Genomic DNA, 19,706 nt, shown 5'->3' on the forward strand with positions numbered 1-19,706 from the left:
GAAAAAGAAAAAGCTTTAGAGAAATGTTTATGATTCATATATAATTAGAAAATACAGTAAGATGTGGGGTTTCCATGTAAACATGAAGTTGACATCTTTTTCATTGATTATGGCGCAATCTATAATGAAATCGAAAATCGATTCCTTGTGGCACGCCTTGAGGACACTATATATATATATATACTAGCTGACCCGGCAAACGTTGTTTTGCCATATAAATTATTTCTAGGTAATTTCTAGCTGACCCGGCCACGCGTTGTTGTGGCTCAAAATGTATCTATCATAAATGTATAACACTTCCCCCGTGAGGGGAATTTCAAAAAAATCCCTTCTTAGTGTACATTCTCTTGACGTACCCTATTAAAACGCAATCAAAAACGCGTCTAAAATAGTATAAAAAAAGCCGAGTTCTTCACAGTAAGCCTTAATTCCGTCACTTTTCCCGCTGGGAAATATCGAAAAATCCTCTTTTTAGTGTATATTCTGTTGACGTAACCTATTAAAACGCAATTAAAAACGCAAAAAACCGCATGTAAAATAGTATAATAGAAGCCGAGTTCTTCACGGTAAGCCTTAATCCCGTCCATCTCCCCCCACTGGGGGAATTTCGACATGTATATTATATAAAAACACGTGCGTATTCGAATGCAACGTTGTGTCAAAATTTCAAAGGAATCGGTAGGAACAAACGAACGTTATATTTTATTTATACTTATATTATACGTTATACTTATATTATACGTATTATACGTTATATTAAATATTTTATTTATATAGATAGATAGAAAATGATCTGCTTCAGTCCATTCTCACAGAAAAGCAGAATGCCTCACAGAAAAGCAAACTTAGGTCGTCGGAAGTAGCGCCATCTGTTGGACATAAAAGCCTTAATCCATATATAAATATATTTTTGAAAGGAAGGAAATTGTGTAGGGGTATGAAAAATAGATAGTAGCCGATTCTCAGACCTACTGAGTATGCATATGAAATTTGGTAAAAATCGGTAAAGCCGTTTCGGAGGAGTAAGGTAACTAACATTGTGACACGAGAATTTTATATATAAGATATATATACTGTATTTACATACTTTAATGTTATATTGCTTACCGGTTTCTTATTTTCTCCATACATCTATTGTAGTATTAAGGCAACATTAACAAACGGTGGCAGATCTTGGTTTCACATCGCATCCACTATTCCATCAATTTTAGTCCATTTTTATATGTAAGAATTTTGCTTCATCCCTATTTTATTTATTTTTTTTATATCAACAGCCGCAGATAAATTATATTTAATAGATTTTCTTTGTGACGTCTACTAATAACACATTAAACAATTATTTTTAGTTTAAAATTTTTATTATTTCTTAATAAAATATATTTTACTTCAAAAATACTATAACATTTAAAAATTTACACCTCGACAATATACTTTCCCGAAGACTTCTATTCCAGCAATTTAAATTAGAAAAAATAATTTCTGTATAGAATTCTTCAGAACACACATAAAATAGATAAAGGACTAGGTGCTGTCTTCTCGCACCTACGTAACGAGTGAAGACTGTCAGTTGTAGTGGGAAGTAAGATTGAATGAAGTGTTATAGGGGCCCGATATACCTGAAATCCTACAGGGCCGGCTGTGAAACAATACGATTTGTTTTCCAGTCTCCCTCGCCATGTTACCTTAATCCTGACACTTTTATATCCTCGGTAATTCGATGTTTCTTGAAGAAAAGACAGTTATATGGTGATTTATTACATTCATCTAAATGATCACGCATTTTGACTTCTTTACTCTAATTGGGTAAATTTTCATGCGATCACGTAAAGTTTTATACTGTTCCAATGACAAGAAATAACTATTAAACGTCCTTTCTGAATTTAAAGTTTGCAATGCAATCAGTTCTTCGTCTTCACCAATACTTAATTCTTCCAGAATATCCCCAGTCAAATTCAAAGAATAATTAACATTTCTGAAACAATGAAATACATCGATAAAATTATATATACCAATAAAGTAAATTTCATAATCGATTGGTCTGACGTTACGAAAGAAGTCGATGATACACGAAACGGACTCTCGAATATCGTGTGAATAATCCCAATCTGTTGTCAAATTAATAAGGAAAAGGTAAAATTTTAAACCATTTGGAAAACTGAAATCGTTAAAGAACTGCAGAATTTCATTCTTATTGTTTTCATAGTCAAACTCGGTTTCGGAGAAACAAAAAAACAATTGTTTAAATGCATACAAATTCAATAATTGTTTCATCTCGTTTAATTCTATATCATAAAATTTTACTTTGGAATTTGAACAAAATTCCTCCCAATTCTCCTTTAATTTAATTTCTTTATGAGCTCGAAGCATGAAATTCGGAGTGAATACTCTTTCTTTTAAATTACGTAGAAACCTTTTAGAAAATTTATCACTTCCGAACAATCCCAATAGAAATAACAATACGTTATCTGTGATGGAGGTTGAAAAATAGGAAAAATCGTTATACGCAGTGAAAGCTACAAGAAATTCACGAAATGTGCTATGCAAAAAATGATAACGAATGATTTTATCGTATTGTGAAAAGGAATTCACCGCAAGAATGTCCAATCCTATGATGAAATTATATTCATCTTCGTTTGGGAAGGACTTTATTAACGCCTCTGATGTGACCGAATTAAGTTTTAGATCTAATGTTCCCAATCGAAGTAGCAAATTTTCTCCTATAAAATGTTTTCCTCGTTCGAACTTGCCATTCTGATCCGTTTTTCTAACATAACGTTCGGTTATAAGAGTAAACATTCTGATGTATAAATCCGTTATGCTTCTAATCTCTTCCATTTCTGTATTATTAAAAAGGCAGCACAACATGTGTAGCATCAGAGGACATTCGGCTATTTCTTTGTAGAACTCGTCTTCCTCCACTTTCTCAACAAGACGGATCGCTTTACTCTCGTCTCTATACATTAACTGAATACATTTCTTCTGATGTTCTGGAGAAAACCCTTCTATGGAAAACCTCATCTTCATGTCTTCTCTGATCTCTTCCGTTGCTTGAGGTCGACTCGTTACCACAATTGTCATTCGACGAGAAATATCGAAAGATTCCTCCCTTATAAATTTTATTATTTTATTTTTCTCTACAACCTCATCGAACCCATCCAAGATCACCAAAATGTTCAGTTGCGTAAAGGGTAATTTCCAATCTTTATCAATTGACGAGTTCTCGTGCAAGTTGTCGATTAATGCTTCATTTACACTTCTATCGCCTAACTCTCTTAAAATAATGCATACTGTTAAGTCAAAACGTTGCAAGTAATCCGTGGATGCCCAGTCGTATGCAATTTTCCTGCACAGAGTGGTCTTTCCATAACCGGGGTCTCCTGTCACCAAAATAGTTTGATGTTCGTCGTCCTGGTTAGAAAATATTTCATTCAGATTTACTTTATCTCCTCTTTCCTTTCCAAATAAATCCGCCTTCTGTATTGTCAAGTCTACGAAGTAATCCTTTAATGGAAAGTCGTTCCTCTTTCCTTCCCACAAGAAAGATCTCATGTAAGCAAAGTATGTCTTGTACTTGTTCTTCAATTTCTGGCTGCAATTGACGTACTTTTCTATAAAGATAAAAAGAATTAGTAAAAATTAGTGAAGAGTTTCAAGATATATATTCTAAGAATTTTAAGGCACTGCACATCTCTGTTATGACAATTATATATGAATGTAATCGAAATTTTCACAATTCAAAAGTGTTCAAACAAAGAAGAGAAATGCATAGCATTTGATTAATGGAAGGCGACCGTGCAACACATGGGTAACCTGCCAATCAGGCTGCCTCCCGCGACGACTTTCTATAGAAAACTGGTCTTTAGCTAATACACATGAAGAAAGTATGGAAAACACGACTCGCCAGTACCTATGTTAAATAATTTTATTCCATTGGTCACTGGTAAGGACAAACGAAACACTGTGAACAACGAACAGTATGAAATTTTGGAAATTTAGTGTTTAAAAACTAATTTTAAACCTCAGCTTCCATATAATATAACTTACCAAGTTTCACTTTTCGAGATAAATAATTAAATTTTAAAGTTTTCCAATAATAATATTTAAATATAATATTCATTTTCATATATTCTCTCACAGAGTAAGCAAATACGACTATAATTGGAATTAATTCTGGTTTAATTAGAGGGGTAAGACAGTGTGCACAGAGGGTGGTGAAGGTGATAGAATAAATGAGGTGTGCATTCCTCAGGAGTATTATCAGTGTCAAGAGAATCTGATGAATGAATGAGCGATAGAGTTTATGGTGTAATAAACCGGGTTTAAAACTGGTTTTTCTTGAATAAAATTTGGAAATTTGAATACTAGAATTAATTATTTAATTAAACAGTTAACATTTTGTAGTAGAACGTTACCTGTGGGAAAAACAGCAACTGCCTGACCCTTGAGCCCCAAACCGATTTTTTATATGAAAATATTTTCCCTAAAAACTCCCGAAAGAAAACGTTTTCAGTCAACAGTGTACACGGCTCCCCAAATTCAAATTCGACTGGGCTATAACGCGTTACTGCCTCGTAAATCGTAACGATATTTTCAGTGGATTGTAAGAGAATACCACTGGCAACGCAACTGTGCTCTATGAATGTTAAGGTCCTTTTGTAATATTGTCCCTAACTAACAACATACTCTAAGAAAATACGGTTTATATGAAATTCTGAGTACATTTCTATCAGTTATCTAAATCATAAATTACGCAATATGCGTTATATAAATATATATTCATGTGAATCTAGCCAAACTGAATGCACGTAGAAAAAGTGCTTTTGCCCGAGCAACGCCGGGCCTATCTGCTAGTATGAAAATATTTAACGAAACATTAACCTTTTGATACACTCAAATTTACTGATTCGTGACTGTGTTTGGTCTTCCAACTGAAACTAATTTAAATTTGAAAAAATAATAGAAAACAAATCAAACAGGACAACAGAGAAGTTATTCACTGATCCAAACCAGGTGTTTTTCGCTGATTTAGTAAGAATTTCTATTGTTTCTGCTCGTTTGTGTCGTTTAATTTTAATATTTCCTGTAAAATATTCTACGCTGTTTTACGACGTATAAAAATAAATGTGTGTGTAAAAAGAAATCAATTTAAAGCAAAACATTTTCTAAAAACCGTTATAAGTGTAGACACTCACCATTTTTTTCTTCATCTTCTTCCTTTAAGTAACTTGTTTGCGGTTGTTCGGAATGGATTTCTATTTTCGTACCAATGTGAACATCTCTGCATTTCTTCAGTGTTACTGGATATTGGTTACCTTTCTCTGCTGAAATTAATACGCAATTAATTATTCAAAAATTATTACCAAGTATTATATACGTGGTAGTGTCAAAATTAAACCTAACTTCTAGTTGAAATTTTATTACGTAAAACAGAGACTTTTACACCCACTATCATCAAAGTAGGTTCGTACTGCAGCTATACATATCTGCAGCCATACATTCTGTAACTAGATGACAATCCCAGCCTTCAGATGATCCTGATCTTTGACACCTGACCTTTGGAGTTGAAAGGTGGACGAGACTAAAGAAGGATGCACACATGCGGCGCGGCAAGGAAAAGCGGTGTCGCAAACACATCTTCGCCGCGCGACAGCACAGCCACACAAGCGGCAATTCGCTTACATTTCGGCGCATGCGTTCAGTATTCAAGATGGCGAACAATACCGACATTGTCGCTATCCACGTGTTTACAAATTTTGTTTTGTACGGCTTGCTTTATTTAGCTAGAAGATTTTGTCGAAGATTGGAACGAAGACTTTGGATTAGAGATATTTTGTTGGATCGATAAAGAACTGATGTACAAAATAGGCTTATTCCTTGGGTGCGTTCTTTAATAGCGGTCGTTCCGCGTCGCCGCTACTACTGGAGTGCGCTGCAGTTTGTAGGCATTTAGGAACGACTGAAAGGAAAAACAAAATGGCGGCGTCTGTATCTATCGATGATATCGTGATGGCGGGAGCTATGACGTTAAAATACGCGTTTTTGCACATATTTGAAGCGGATTCTTCCTCTTCCTCCGACGAAGAATCAAACGAGTCACAGAGACGAGCATATGTTCCTCGGATAAAAAATTACATCACCGAGATTGTTCCGTTATACAGGTAGGATAAGGACCATATAGAAAAACTCTACTGGAGGACTAGTTATTATTATTAATTTTTTTTTTCCAGCTCGAGTGACTTCAGATCTCACTTTAGGCTCAGTGGGGCTTCATTTGAAGCACTCAGTAATTTACTGATGCCAAAAATTACAAATCATGCGATTAACAGGGCAGGGAGACCGTCTTTGACAGCATGTGATAAGGTGCTGATGACCTTATGGTTTTTGGGCAACCGTGAGGCATATAGGTAAATATTAACAACACGTATTACGAAATAACGCCAACCAGTAATCCTGAAGTTTATGTCGATCAACATTAACTGCAAAAAAACTGCAATTTATCATTTTAAGTTTTTATCTAATCCAGTCATCTTCAAAAGAGTTGACTTATTTTTTTGCTATTTTTGAGATAACATTTTGGATATCTATTTTTTAATATGACTAATTGCATTGTAGGCATTTGGTATCTGTTAAACTACTGTATAGTGAAATCTTATACAATATTGACAGAATCAGTCATTTATTGACAGATGTAAATTGCAGGATTACTCTCTAATCTCTTTATAGTAATTTCCGTGTAGTAATAAGATATTTAATATATTGTAGGTCTGTTAGTGACAGGTTTGGTGTATCCAAATCGACATTATTTCGTGTTGTGCAAACAACATGCACTGCTCTCTCAGAACTTGCACCACAATTTATAAAATGGCCTTCAGGAGAGCAAGTGCAAGAAATTACACAAAGTTTCCACAACAAGAGTGGTTTTCCAGGTGTAGTAGGAGCTATTGATGGCACCCACATTGAAATTCCAGCTCCACAGATACATGCAGTTGCATATGTAAACCGCCACGGCTACCATTCTATTATCTTGCAAGGTATGTGATGTCACTTTTGATACAAAGTGATCTAGTCCTTGAATAGAAAATTGTCACATTAACAAATTTGTTCTGTTATGAATTATGTAGTTCTATACAGTAATATAGACAATCACTTTCTATGAATTTTCTTAATTTAATCTGAAGTTCTACAGTACAGATCTGTACTCTAATAATGTTTTTTAACTCTCTTGTTTTCAGCTGTGTGTGACAATTCTATGGTGTTCATCTCTTGCCATGCTGGTGAATGTGGCCGTGTCCATGATGCCGAGGTCTATGCTCGCTCTACATTATCTGGAAAAATAGCTAGGGAGGCTGAAACAATGTTTCCGTATGATTCCCATATTGTTGGAGATGGTGCTTATCCAATAAATAAGCAACTAATGAAACCCTATCCTGACAATGGGCACTTGACAGCTACCCAAGTCCGGTACAATAACAAATTATCATCAGCCAGAAGTGTTATTGAACGGTCATTTGCTCACTTGAAAGGAAGATGGAGAAGACTGCATTATTTGGACATGTCGAAAATGGAGTCGATACCATCTGTTGTAATGGCTTGTTGTGTCTTACATAATATTTGTATTACAAGAGGGGACATCTTACAAGAAAATACCGAACTCGAAAAAGTACATTAATTTTTTTTACTCTAAGTTTTGGTATTATGTACTGTACATATATAACAAGTGTAACATTTTTTGTTTTCCAGGATCCAGGCAATCATAACCTAGGTGTATATCACAGGTCATGTGTCATTGAGCAAAAGCAAGGTGGAAATGCAAAGCGTGACAGAATTGCTCAAAACTTATAAACAAAGACATTTAGTAGTAAGCAAAATATTCCACTAATGAGCTATTTATTAATTATGTACCTTAAGAGGAAAGGAGTAAATAATTGCTTATATTCTGGTGTTGGATAAAGTGGAGTTATGAGCTATTTATTTATGGTTAATTAAAACATTATGGAAATCAGAAACTATATGCAAAAACTACTTTTATTTATCTTTTTATTTTTTAACATTTTCTATTTTTTCTATAAATTGTTTAAATAAATTATTAAATTCATCCATCCTTTTCAGACGTTCCTCATGCCGCCGCTGTTTTGCAGTCTCACGTTCATCTGTCGATAATTTTCTTTTTGGACGTTGGACTGGTGTTGGTGATGGTGATGGTGATGGTGATGCAGAAACTTCAGGCAATGGAGATGCAGAAACTTCAGGCAATGGAGATGCAGAAACTTCAGGCAGTGGAGATGCAGAAATGTCTGATTGTGGATTTCCACTACCTGATGAGTAGCTTTCACTGCTAAGAGTGAAAGGTGAAGCCACGTCAGGACGTTCACCGAGCCACTCATCCATGTTGTTATAATAGCACCACGTCCTCCTGAAAAAAGACCACAATATATTTAGTATTGAGAAATATAAGTGAAATTTCAATAAAAAAGAAAAAAAGTCACCTGTTGTTGCCAGATGTATTATTATGTTTTTTTACTTTTTTATATGTTCTCCACAGTCCATCCCACTTTTTTCTGCATCCTTCCCCAGACACTTCTACTCCTGTTTCGGATATTTCTGCAGCAATTCTGTAGAAGAAATGTATTGGCATTACAATGAACGGTTACCATTAGCATAGGGCTGTTTATGTATTATATCAGACAGGGCAGACCTTACAAAGTGCTTAAATGTTTATCAGTGATTTACATGTGTAGGTAAGGTTGATATAAACTTTTATTAAACACTTCTCAAGTGTTTTTGAAAAAATATCTGAAATGACTTATGCTTAAGAGTTAAAGCAAAAGTTCCCAATTTGTTTACAACATTACTGATTCAAGTTAAAGGTTTATATCAAGCCTTATTGAAATCACTGATGAACAGCTCATAAGGGTTCCTTGCTAGTAACAAAATAAGATAGAAGGAAAGAGGTATCAAATACACACCTGTTCCATAATATGGACTTTCTTGTTGGCCCATTTTCGAACATTTCGTTCATGTCCTTTCTTAGTTCAATTAACCTTAAAATGTCCTTATGGGGCCATTTCACACCACTTGAATCTTCCTGGGAACTGGGAATCGAAATCCTACTGTCTTGATCTTGAACTGACGTTCCTGTAACATTTAAATTAAATTCACTACTAAATTTATACTGCTTCTAGTTGAAAAATTGAAATATTCTAGGCAATGAATTCATCAGCAAAAAATGAGTTAGATTTTACAGCTAAAACAATCCCTGGATAGGTGTTAAAATGTATGCTGTTGCTAAAATACACTCAAACCTGTTTTTGTGCGATTTTTTATACGTGCAATGTGTTTTGTGCAATTATTTTTGTGCAGTATACCAATTTGATTGAAATTCATATACCGCACACAAAAACAGGTTTGAGTGTATTAATAATTATCATTGATATACAGTATATGTGTGTATATATATATATATATACTGTACTGTATATTAATGATAATATATATAGCACATACATTATAATAAACACAAAATGTTAAAAATTAATCATCATTAATGTTTGATGACACTAAGATATCTAAAAGCAATTTTGGAAATGAACTCATTTTTAAATTAAGACCAGTTTATTTTTGAATGGTTTAAAGTTATAGTACTCTACAAATGTAAATATATTTTATTAAACAATTTAATGGATGGTTATTATATTATAACAGCCAGTCATTTAAAATTTTTGAAATCTTAATGATTTAACAGTTTTAAACACTAATGACAATGCCAAGACTTAGCAAAAACTTTCAGAGGCTGATAGTTGAAATATATATAAATTATGAGATGCTGAATAAGTGTTTAAGAGAAATAACCACAATAATTAATCATTCTAAAACTGCTGTGGCTAATGTATGGATAGACAAAGCAAGAAAACAAATAAGAGATTTTTTTTCCCCCTTACTAAGTAACAAGCAGCTATCTACTAAACAAAATAATTTAATTTCATTTGGACCATTAATTGATGGAAATAATTGGTTTCCTCATGTAAACCAGTTAAAATTTGGGTTTTATGGATGCTTGGGAAAATATTGGAGTGAAACAATTACAAAAATTTATTAAAACTGTGCCTAATAGTGTGTTTAATGTTATCCAACAAAGGAGGTCCAACTTCATTATCATCATCAACTATTAATGATGATAAACTTTTAACACTGTTTTGTGTTCATTATAATAAATCTAAAATTTCAAAAGAATATTACAAATTGAAGTTGAGAAATTAAAACTTAACTGTTGTCCTTACAATTATGTTACACAGTCTATAAAATTAAACTATTTATGTTTCTTTCGAGTGAAATTTTGATAACTTTCAACCCTTTTCACTTTTAAAAAATAAATAAATAAAAGAAGTGTTCCACTTGTAAAATTTAACCATCAACTGGATTGTCTTGCTGACTGAGAATTCAAAGTAGCCACGAATAAATTAGAATAATGGCTTACCTATTCGAAAACAAAAAAAAAATTGACATAACACTTACCTGCTATAACACCGTGAGAGTTAACATGCGCTTGCACATCTTCTAAACTTTCTTTGGTATAGCCACATAACGGGCATTGGTAAGCCATCACATGTGACATGGAGGAAGCCATCTTGTTTTACGACAAACTACTGCTACAAACGGCCGTTTTTGCCGTTCGACGGCGCGCACTCCGACCGGAATTTAGGAACACGTTCCGTAGGAATTTTTAAACGGATGTCGCTCGCGCGGAGTTACGCGGAGGAATAAAAGAACGCACCCCTTGATTAACGGCAAGTCACGTGACATACGCCTAAAGGCGTATGTTACGTGACTTGCCGTTAATTCGTGATGCGACATACGTCTTTAGGCGTAATTAATAAAAAAAAATTCGATTAATTTGCATTATATTCGATTTTCCAGCAACCCTAGCTTTGATTCGATCTTCTGTAGGTCGATTGACTTTGTTTAAGCCAATAAGTGTTTTGTTACCACCCCTGGGCCATAAATATTTCGGTAAAAAGTACCCCCTACCATTCTACAGCAAATCTTCGCAGTTAATTACACAGTTGAGTGAAAACGATCAAAGGGAAACTCCTTCTACAGTTTTATTGGGTATCTTCTGTCTTTGTTGACAACTTTAACCAATCACAGACTTGTGAAAGGAAAATATTGCCGCGAAAAGTCCCGCCTCCAACCTTCCAAGTAAAATGTGAACAATCGCAATAAATTCGCTTTTTAAATCGTTCTTTTAGCATTAATTAACTAATTTAATGTACTTAGACATTAAATTAGCTAATTCTATAATATTTCGGCAAATAAATATGTTTTTAAAACTATCTAGCAGTAAATATTTCCAGGAAACTCCACCTCCCTATAGTAAGTCTATGGAAGATCTTCTTGCTGTTAATTGGCTTTAAAATTTTTGTTTCTACGCCTATTACGCTCTGATTGGTAATTTATATTATGACTGAATCAACTTCAACGAATGAGAGTTTTTTTAGAACCATTTCGTCGGGATTTTCCCGCAAAGAGCCTATCCACGTGATTAAAGTCAGAATGTAAACAAACTTTAAAAGATAGCTATATTCTTCATTTTAGAGCCGTAATTCTACTAGTTTTCATGTTATTTGACTTTATTTAGACAAGAAGATATCAAAAGCTTCTATCAGAAAAATTTACCGGGAAACTCATTACTTCCGGATATTGTGTAATTGCAAGAAAAAATTAACTAATCGCTTATTTTAGTGTATTATTGTATAAAACATTGAAAAAATATCTTAAAAAAGTCTCAAATATTCACTATTTTAAGCAGAAATTTATGATGATAAACTTTAACGTGTTGCTTTACGATAACAATCGACTCCTTCTCCCTGCTAAGTAATTAGAGACATAATGTAAATAATGGCAATAACTTCTCCCCCGCTCTAGCTAGAGAGTTGCGGTTTCTATTATTTAAAAGAAGACAGATGTATCTAACTAACAAATATACAAAGTTTAGCGATTCTCTGTAAATTAATTAATTTTTTTCTTTTGTTCGTAAGCTTCAAATTTTAATATTATTTTAAATTTCTATTGAACTAAAAATTAAACAGTCGTAAACTGTGATATGTTTTTAATCAAACACAAAAGGCAGATTAAACATAGCGCGATTTTGAAGCGAAATGTCGCGATTTAAAAATTATCCAAAAAATGCGCCGCATGACGAATTCCACTCAATTATTTGCTGTAGATCGCCAACAGGGAAAGTTAATTAAAATGTAAAGTATCAAACTCAAAACATGTATTTACCATTTAGAACTTCCTGACAGATATCTGCATGTTCCAGTATCTTATCCACGTGCTGCAGCATCTTATCATTTGCCTATAAACAAACAGTAAGTACTTATTTTACTCTCTTCTACCATTAAGTTTACTGAAGTTACAAATAAATTCTATTTTAAACATGTGTGAAACTGTAAATTACTTAAACATAGTCTCAGAGACAAATTAATATATCCACATGAAAAATTAATAAAATAAATAAGTATAACGTTCATTTTATCTGTGTAAGATTTCACGAAACGCTAATTAAATTTTAGTGAGGAGTATACAGTAATATATACAATGAAATAAGGAAAATTATTCGGGAAAGAACCGTAGACAAAATATTCAGCACTTCTACGTGGCAAGCAAGGAAGCAAACCCATAATAGCCTAAGTAATTTCTTTCGTCTGCATCTGTATTAAAGCTGCTTTACCAGACAACGTGTTGATTATGCTTCGAAGTTTTCCATGTTATAGTGAAAATAAATGACAAAACATCTAACACTTCATATCGCTTCAATAAATAATATACCTGTTGCACTAATTCAGAGTTTATACCACGGGTCGTCTTGACCAGTTAGCGGTCGATATAACTTCGCGAATATAAAAAGTTTGTTTAAAAATTTTACTGTTTATGTCGTAAAATAAATGTAAGATTCTTTCAATAATACTGCACAATATATAGCATATAACAGGTGTGGCCAAACTTTTATCCCTTAGGGGCTACTTTTTCGGTAAAATATAGTCTGCGTGCGACTGTGAATATGGGCAAACAATTTTAGGATTTTTCAAATTTTTCATAGATATTTTAATAAATAATTAACAAGAATTTCAACTAAAAAAATATTATGGAAAATAAAGAACGGGATAAATACGGGATAAACATCGCAATAAATACGAACAGTATGGGTACGTTGCACAGACAGTCTATTATTGTAAGAATAAATTATCAAATTAAGATTTTTAAACATTAATTTAAGTGAAAGCAAATTGTTCAACTTTAGCTTCGCGGGCTACTTTCAAAACCTTTGCGGTCGACCGCGGTCTACGTGTTGGCCACCCCTGGTATATAAGATAGATAAAAGAAAAGGGTTAGTAACCCCTGTACTGATTAAAAAATACGTATATGATATTAGATATAGTAGCATTTATCAAATATAAATTATCAAAAATCTTACACAAAATGTAATCTCTACTCTACTCTACTCCACAAACCTCTACCTCTACAAAACTCTACTGAAATGAACATCTGATTATTGTGTAAAATAGTTCTTTATCTCCAGAAAAAGAAAACGATAAACTTATTCTGTTCTCGTTCGTAAAGATTATCCCTTAATTGTTAAAACAACCTGTTTAACCAAATAACCAAATAAAAAGCAACAACCAAAAGGGTTTGAGTAGTCCGAAATTTTTCATCAGTAAAAACAAGCAGAACCAGTTTCTAATGTGTGTTTTTGTTTTGTCTGTCTGACTGCTGTTCCTCAATAGCTCGAATTTTCACTACTTTTTGTCGAATTTAAGAGAGAATTGCCCTTTCACTCGATATAAAAATAATGATAAATATCAAATATCATTAAGCAACGTTTCATATAAATAATTCTTAAATAATTAGTAATTTCTATTTTAATAACGAATTTTAAAAATATTATGAATAACTTACTTCTATTAATTCTGTTAAAAATCCACTTAAAACTCTTTCTAGTAATATTTACGTCCCATTTGGATCGTTCAGAAACCTTTGTATAATTCATAGGTCATCAGTTCACTCGCTAACACGTGCGAAGTTTAACGTCACTCGTAATTTCCCAGTGACGTCAGACGTACGACAATACCGACTCCGTTGTTTTACAAACTATCGTAACTGCCACGTCATTAACATCACTCCGAGTATATATCAAATAGAAAAGAGGTTACCTATGTTAATCAATGAACACCGTGTAAGCAATATAAGCGACGACCAGTCGATCGGCTCGTTTGTAACAAACCGCAAACACTGACCCACTCTAGAATATCCAACCTTGAGCTCGCGACTATTGCGTAATACACATGAAATCGATAGTGTACTGTTACGTGGTGCCATCTGTTGATAAAATATTCAGAAAACATAACTTAATAAGCGTTAATAAGCTTTAACCAAGCTGAGATATTAATTTTCTGCTTTGATTTAATGTGCAGAGGAGTGTCATTAATATTCTTATTATAATTGTTATTTTTAATATTTCTTATTAATATAACGTTTCGAGTTAAAATATATTTTCCTTTCAAACTTGCTAAAAGCTTTTCAGAAATGTGTGGGTCTGGGAGTGTTTAACAGTTCTTAATCTGTTACACGTAAAAAATTTGAAAGTAGCTATACTGGCTATAAAGTAGCTATTTATATACTGGCTGAAATAAATTAATTATATATAAAAATATATTATACATACATATGTATATACATATATATACATAATTTATTTCAGCCAGTTATTATATATATATATATATAATAAATGTTATCAATTTATTTTAATTAATTTGAACCAGGGATCTATTCTAATTCGAGTCTCAAGAGTCAAGGAAAACACCAGGTCTTTGCTTTCAGTTTCCTTTATTTATTAAATACAGTATTTATTAATTGTATACATTATTTATTAATATACAATACAGTATCACACTTTAATATAACGCTACTCATGCAGGTTTTCATATGCAACACGTAGTGGACAAATTCTCCTGTACCTGATAAACATAAGTAAATTTTAAGACTACGTTATTATGAAGTCCGTATAAATAAGTACAGTAGTTTACTTTATCTATAAATAATTGTTTATTTATGCAAAAAAAAAAAGACCATTTTCTGTAAATATGCGCCAAAAATCAAATTTTACAGCAGAAACAAAAATCATTTAATATTGCATAAAATAGCGTAAGATTTTATGAAGATTTATAAATTGTTATCATGTAGTCATGTAAATTTACCGTAAAACTGTTCAAAGATTTCATCACCATGCAAAGTGTTCAGTTACGTAAGTACGAGATTATTACAAGTACAGTACAGCCAATTCTATTGGTTGGTTCTAAGGTTTCATAGATTTTAATAGTACATGTATACCCCAAGGGCTGCACAATCATGACGTAGAACTTTATCTGGATTTTTTCATATCCACATAAAGTTTTACGACAATTGTGCAGGCTCTCAGAGTATTATTACATAAAGGTTTAGATTCTTACATTAGATGCAAAGCTTGTAATACATCAAAAAAATTACATATTATAAACCCTGTTCAATGTGTTACGAACGTTATCACTTTATAACAGCATTAGCCAAGATTTGGAGAAGAACGTTCAGAGTAAAAGATATCGGAAGCTTTAGTCACGTAACAGTTACACTTTAGCCACCGTGCTAAAATTATGCCACACTTAGCTGAGTATTTGTAGTCGCTTAATTTAATGCCCTCAGCCAGTGCCGAAATTAAGCCACAGAATTCTCCAAAGATGTTGAAAGGTTCTCCAAAATTCAGTCTTTAAAGATACTGTATCAGGTAACAAACTAATATTCATATGTAGACTCTCATTCGTTGAATTTTATCTAATTGTAAAAGGATTAGAAGTTTAAGGTAGTTTAGCCTCTTTGTAGAGATTGTATATATTTTTTTATTTATTATTATTTTGCTTATTAATAATCTCGTGTAAATATTATTTAGCTTTTAATAAATATGTTTGTTACAGTTATTACAATAAGTTTATTGCTTAACTTCATCATCGGATATTAATTGTACTCGTGGAAAGTTGTTGTTAACACTTTTAAAACTGTCATTACCAGGAGTAGACAAAGTTGTACGTATTCTCTTGGCAGTTTTGTGTATCGATTTCCTTTTTATAAAACAATTTTTGCTATTATTTTATTTCTATTTTTTATGTTCTTTCAGATTTTCAAACACAGAATTTTCGAAAAAAAAGAAAGAAACGCTTTGACAAGCGTGTTGTGATGTCACTTGCGAGTGTTTTTGTGAAAACTGGAGTTATGTCGGTTGGTAGTTTAAATTATAATTTTATTTCTTCACTTTTCTCGTATTAAAATTACTAATGTCGGATGTATTTTATGTATTTGTAGAGTGAAGAAGGGATGTTTAAAACTATCGAAATGCATAGCGAATAAAAGTTTCTTTTGTCAAATGAACTTTGTCTCCCGATTAAAACATACTTGGGATTTTCGCCACGATAATATTTATTAAATTGTATAAAAATCTTATATTTTTACTATAATTAATATTTATTTTGATTTAAAATCATTGCTATTTTAATCTATAGGCCTATCTATATATATAATCGAGACGAGTTGATAATAATAATAATAATCAGCGCAGAGCCCAAACGGTTAGGAGTTGAAAGTTGAAATTTGGTACACAGTTAGGGTACGTCACGAGAACGCACTCTAAGAAGGGATTTTTCGGAATTCGTCCCCACGAGGGACAGGGACAGGATTAAGGCTTAACACTTCCATCAACAATGGAAGTGTTAAGTAACAATGGAAGCGTTAAGAATGGAAGTGTTACGTAACAATAGAAGTGTTAAGAGAAAGCGACGTGCAAGACGCAGATGCAGTTTTTTTTTCGTGTTTTCGCGGGAAGTAGAACATATTTTTAGACGTATCTAAAAATTCTCTAATTAGTCTGGAAACAGGGGGCCCAATTCTTGCATTCTGTGAAAACGGGTAAGGTCACAACGGGCACAATGAAAACGAATCGCCCGAGCAACGCCGGAGCCTATCTGCTAATATAAGTATAAAAATTATAATTGATAGAAATAATGTTATTAAATCTATCCAATATACACCTGTTGTAAGTTACTTTTACACATTTGTTAATGCGGTTGTAATATGGTCGTATGTATGAAAAGTTACGTCAATTGTTTTCCATTTATTCAGTTTCGACCTGGATCCAGCACAACAGAATTATTTTCAAATGATTCATTAGAGAAGTGAACAATGCGCAATCAAGTTGTTTCTCTGCGGAAAATTTAACTATAAGATTATTAATCATTTACTCCCGAAGATCTACTTGTAGCGAAGGTCGTGTTTTGAGAATATGTAGACAGTTAGTTAAGAGAATATTCGGAGATGATTACATACTATTTACACGCAGGCTTTGGCCTGTGTGTAAATAGTATGTAATCATTACAAATTAATATAAGTAATCACCGAATGTAGCGAATATATTTATTTTTGTTTCGGATCTACATACCTGTCTGAATCGGCATTTTCATACTTAAAGTTAACGAAGACTAAACAACGTTCTGTCCTGACTGATTCCCATATTGAAGACTCATTATTATTATCTTTGTCAGGATATACACCTAATTATGACTACTTGATTAGAGACGTGCAAACTCAGTTCTCCCATTAATGTTAAGATAATAAAATAAATTCTAAATCTGTCTTTATCTGTAGCTATTTTGAATTAATAAATATTGTTAATAATTCATGTTTTAATTCCCCTGGATGTGAGATTTTTTGGCCCGTTAAATAATTATGTCGTTTTTTACGTAGATATACAGGGTGTTTTAGTACGAGGTGTACTCCCGCCAATTATTGATAGATTAGCAAAAGAGTACACCTTGTACTGAAACACAGTGTATAAACATAGTATGTTTTTCACACCCCCTCCCCATTTAGACTATGCCTATGACAACAAGTCGATCGCTACATATTTTTAAGATAAAAAGTAGATCTCACGTACACAAAAATTGGTCACCCCCGATATACATGTTGCACTAATTGAGGGTTTCCCACGGAGTCGATAAAGTTTGCGAATATAAAAAAGTTTATTTAAAAATATTAAAAATTTTACTGTCTCTGTTTTAAAATAAATGTCGGAAGATTCTTTCAATAATACTGCACAATATACTATTAAATAGGTCGATGAGAAACAACTTTTGTTAAAAGAGATCGATACAAGAGAAGGGTTAGTAACCCTGTACTAATTAAAAAATGTGTATATGAAATTAGATATAGTTGTTTTAATCGTTAAAATAATCTCTTAATACAAATATTTATATGCATATGGATATATTTAAATTAAGTGGAACAAAGGGTTTGAGTAGACCGAAACTTTTCATCAATCAAAACAGGAGGACTAATTTTTAATGCGTGTTTTTGTTTTGCCTGTCTGACTACTGTTGTTGAATTGCTCGAATTTTCACCACTTTTTGCCGAATTTAAAAAAGAATTTGCCCTTTCATCCGATAAAAAATAATGATAAATATCAAATACCATTAGGCAATGTTGACAACTAATTATTTAAGAATTATTCATTACATGAATAATTCTTAAATAATTAGTAATTTCTATTTTAATAACAGATTTAAAAAATATTATGAATAACTTACTTCTATTAATTCTGTTAAAAATCTACTTAAAACCATTTCTAGTAAGACTTACGTCCCATTTGGGTCGTTCAGAAACTTTTGTGTAATTCATATGTTATCAGTTCACTCGCTAACACGTGCGAAGATCATCGTCACTCGTAATTTCCCAGTGACGTCAGACGTACGATGATACCGACTCCATTGTTTTACAAACTATCGTAACTGCTACGTCAATAACATCACTCCGAGGATATATCGAATAGAAGACGATACCTGTGTTAATCAATGAACACCGTGTAAGCAATATAAGCGACGACCAGCCGATCGTCTCGTTTCTAACAACCGCAAACACTGACCCAACCTAGAATATCCAACCTTGAGCTCGCGACTATTGCGTAATACACATGAAATCGACAGTGTACTGTTACGTAGTGCCATCTGTTGACAAAATATTTCGAAAACATAACTTGATAAGCGTTAATAAGCTTTAACCAAGCTGAGATATTAATTTTCTGCTTTGATTTAATGTTCAGAAGAGTGTCATTAATATTCTTATTATAATTGTTATTTTTAATATTTCTTATTAATTAATATAACGTTTGAAGTTAAAATATATTTACCTTTCAAACTTGCAATAAGCTTCTTTCAGAAATGTGTGCGTCTCGGAGTGTTTAACAGTTTTGAATGTGTTGCACATAAAATATTTCAAAGTAGCTCTCCATGCAAAAAACACTGAAAGTGTTGACGAACATGTATCAATTACTCAAATTATTTTATTTATTTATCGAAATGAAAAAATAAAATATAAATAAAGCGTTTAAACAATCGTGCCTTTTGTTTCCCATCTTGAATAAGTTCCTCACAAGCACAATGAAATGAAAAAATAATAAAAGATAAATGTCACGTTTTTGGCCGCTCTTTAGATGTCACTTTTCTTTGGTATTCGTTTTCAACCCCTAACGATTGTTATGAATACACCACCACCAAACCTTAAGCAACACGACGTTTACTTATCAATACATTATTGATCAGTATAATGCAAAAGTACTTGTAATTGTTATA

At 32.7% G+C, this 19,706-nt stretch overlaps 2 protein-coding genes and 1 long non-coding RNA gene across 7 annotated transcripts; 2 read left to right on the top strand and 1 right to left on the bottom strand.

Annotated features, from left to right (window-relative positions):
* Positions 1 to 1,423: 1,423 nt before the first annotated feature.
* Positions 1,424 to 19,038, bottom strand: LOC136978317 (NLR family CARD domain-containing protein 4-like). 5 transcript variants are annotated; one of them, XM_067274022.1, is made up of 4 exons: positions 18,666 to 19,038; positions 12,283 to 12,355; positions 5,193 to 5,321; positions 1,424 to 3,608 (listed from the first exon to the last, which is right to left on the bottom strand). In XM_067274022.1, the coding sequence occupies exons 1-4, from the start codon at positions 18,699 to 18,701 to the stop codon at positions 1,765 to 1,767; spliced, it is 2,082 nt and encodes a 693-aa protein (XP_067130123.1). In that variant the 5' UTR covers positions 18,702 to 19,038; the 3' UTR covers positions 1,424 to 1,764. The 5 variants fall into 5 exon arrangements, with proteins under 5 accessions (XP_067130123.1, XP_067130125.1, XP_067130127.1 ...); XM_067274024.1 differs by lacking the exon at positions 18,666 to 19,038 and adding an exon at positions 13,957 to 14,310; XM_067274026.1 differs by lacking the exon at positions 18,666 to 19,038 and adding an exon at positions 13,957 to 14,309 and having other exon boundaries at positions 5,193 to 5,318; positions 12,283 to 12,334.
* LOC136978316 (putative nuclease HARBI1) lies at positions 5,974 to 7,669 on the top strand. The gene is made up of 4 exons (XM_067274021.1): positions 5,974 to 6,158; positions 6,228 to 6,404; positions 6,763 to 7,031; positions 7,233 to 7,669. Exons 1-4 carry the CDS (start codon positions 5,974 to 5,976, stop codon positions 7,667 to 7,669), a joined length of 1,068 nt encoding a protein of 355 aa, XP_067130122.1.
* LOC136978314 (uncharacterized) lies at positions 7,732 to 8,485 on the top strand. The gene is made up of 2 exons (XR_010881199.1): positions 7,732 to 7,858; positions 8,110 to 8,485. It is a non-coding gene; the product is annotated as an uncharacterized lncRNA (long non-coding RNA).
* Positions 19,039 to 19,706: the final 668 nt, after the last annotated feature.

This window comes from Centruroides vittatus, unplaced genomic scaffold, assembly GCF_030686945.1.
Source record: "Centruroides vittatus isolate TY-2023 unplaced genomic scaffold, ASM3068694v2 contig_503, whole genome shotgun sequence".
Classification (NCBI taxonomy): domain Eukaryota; kingdom Metazoa; phylum Arthropoda; class Arachnida; order Scorpiones; family Buthidae; genus Centruroides; species Centruroides vittatus.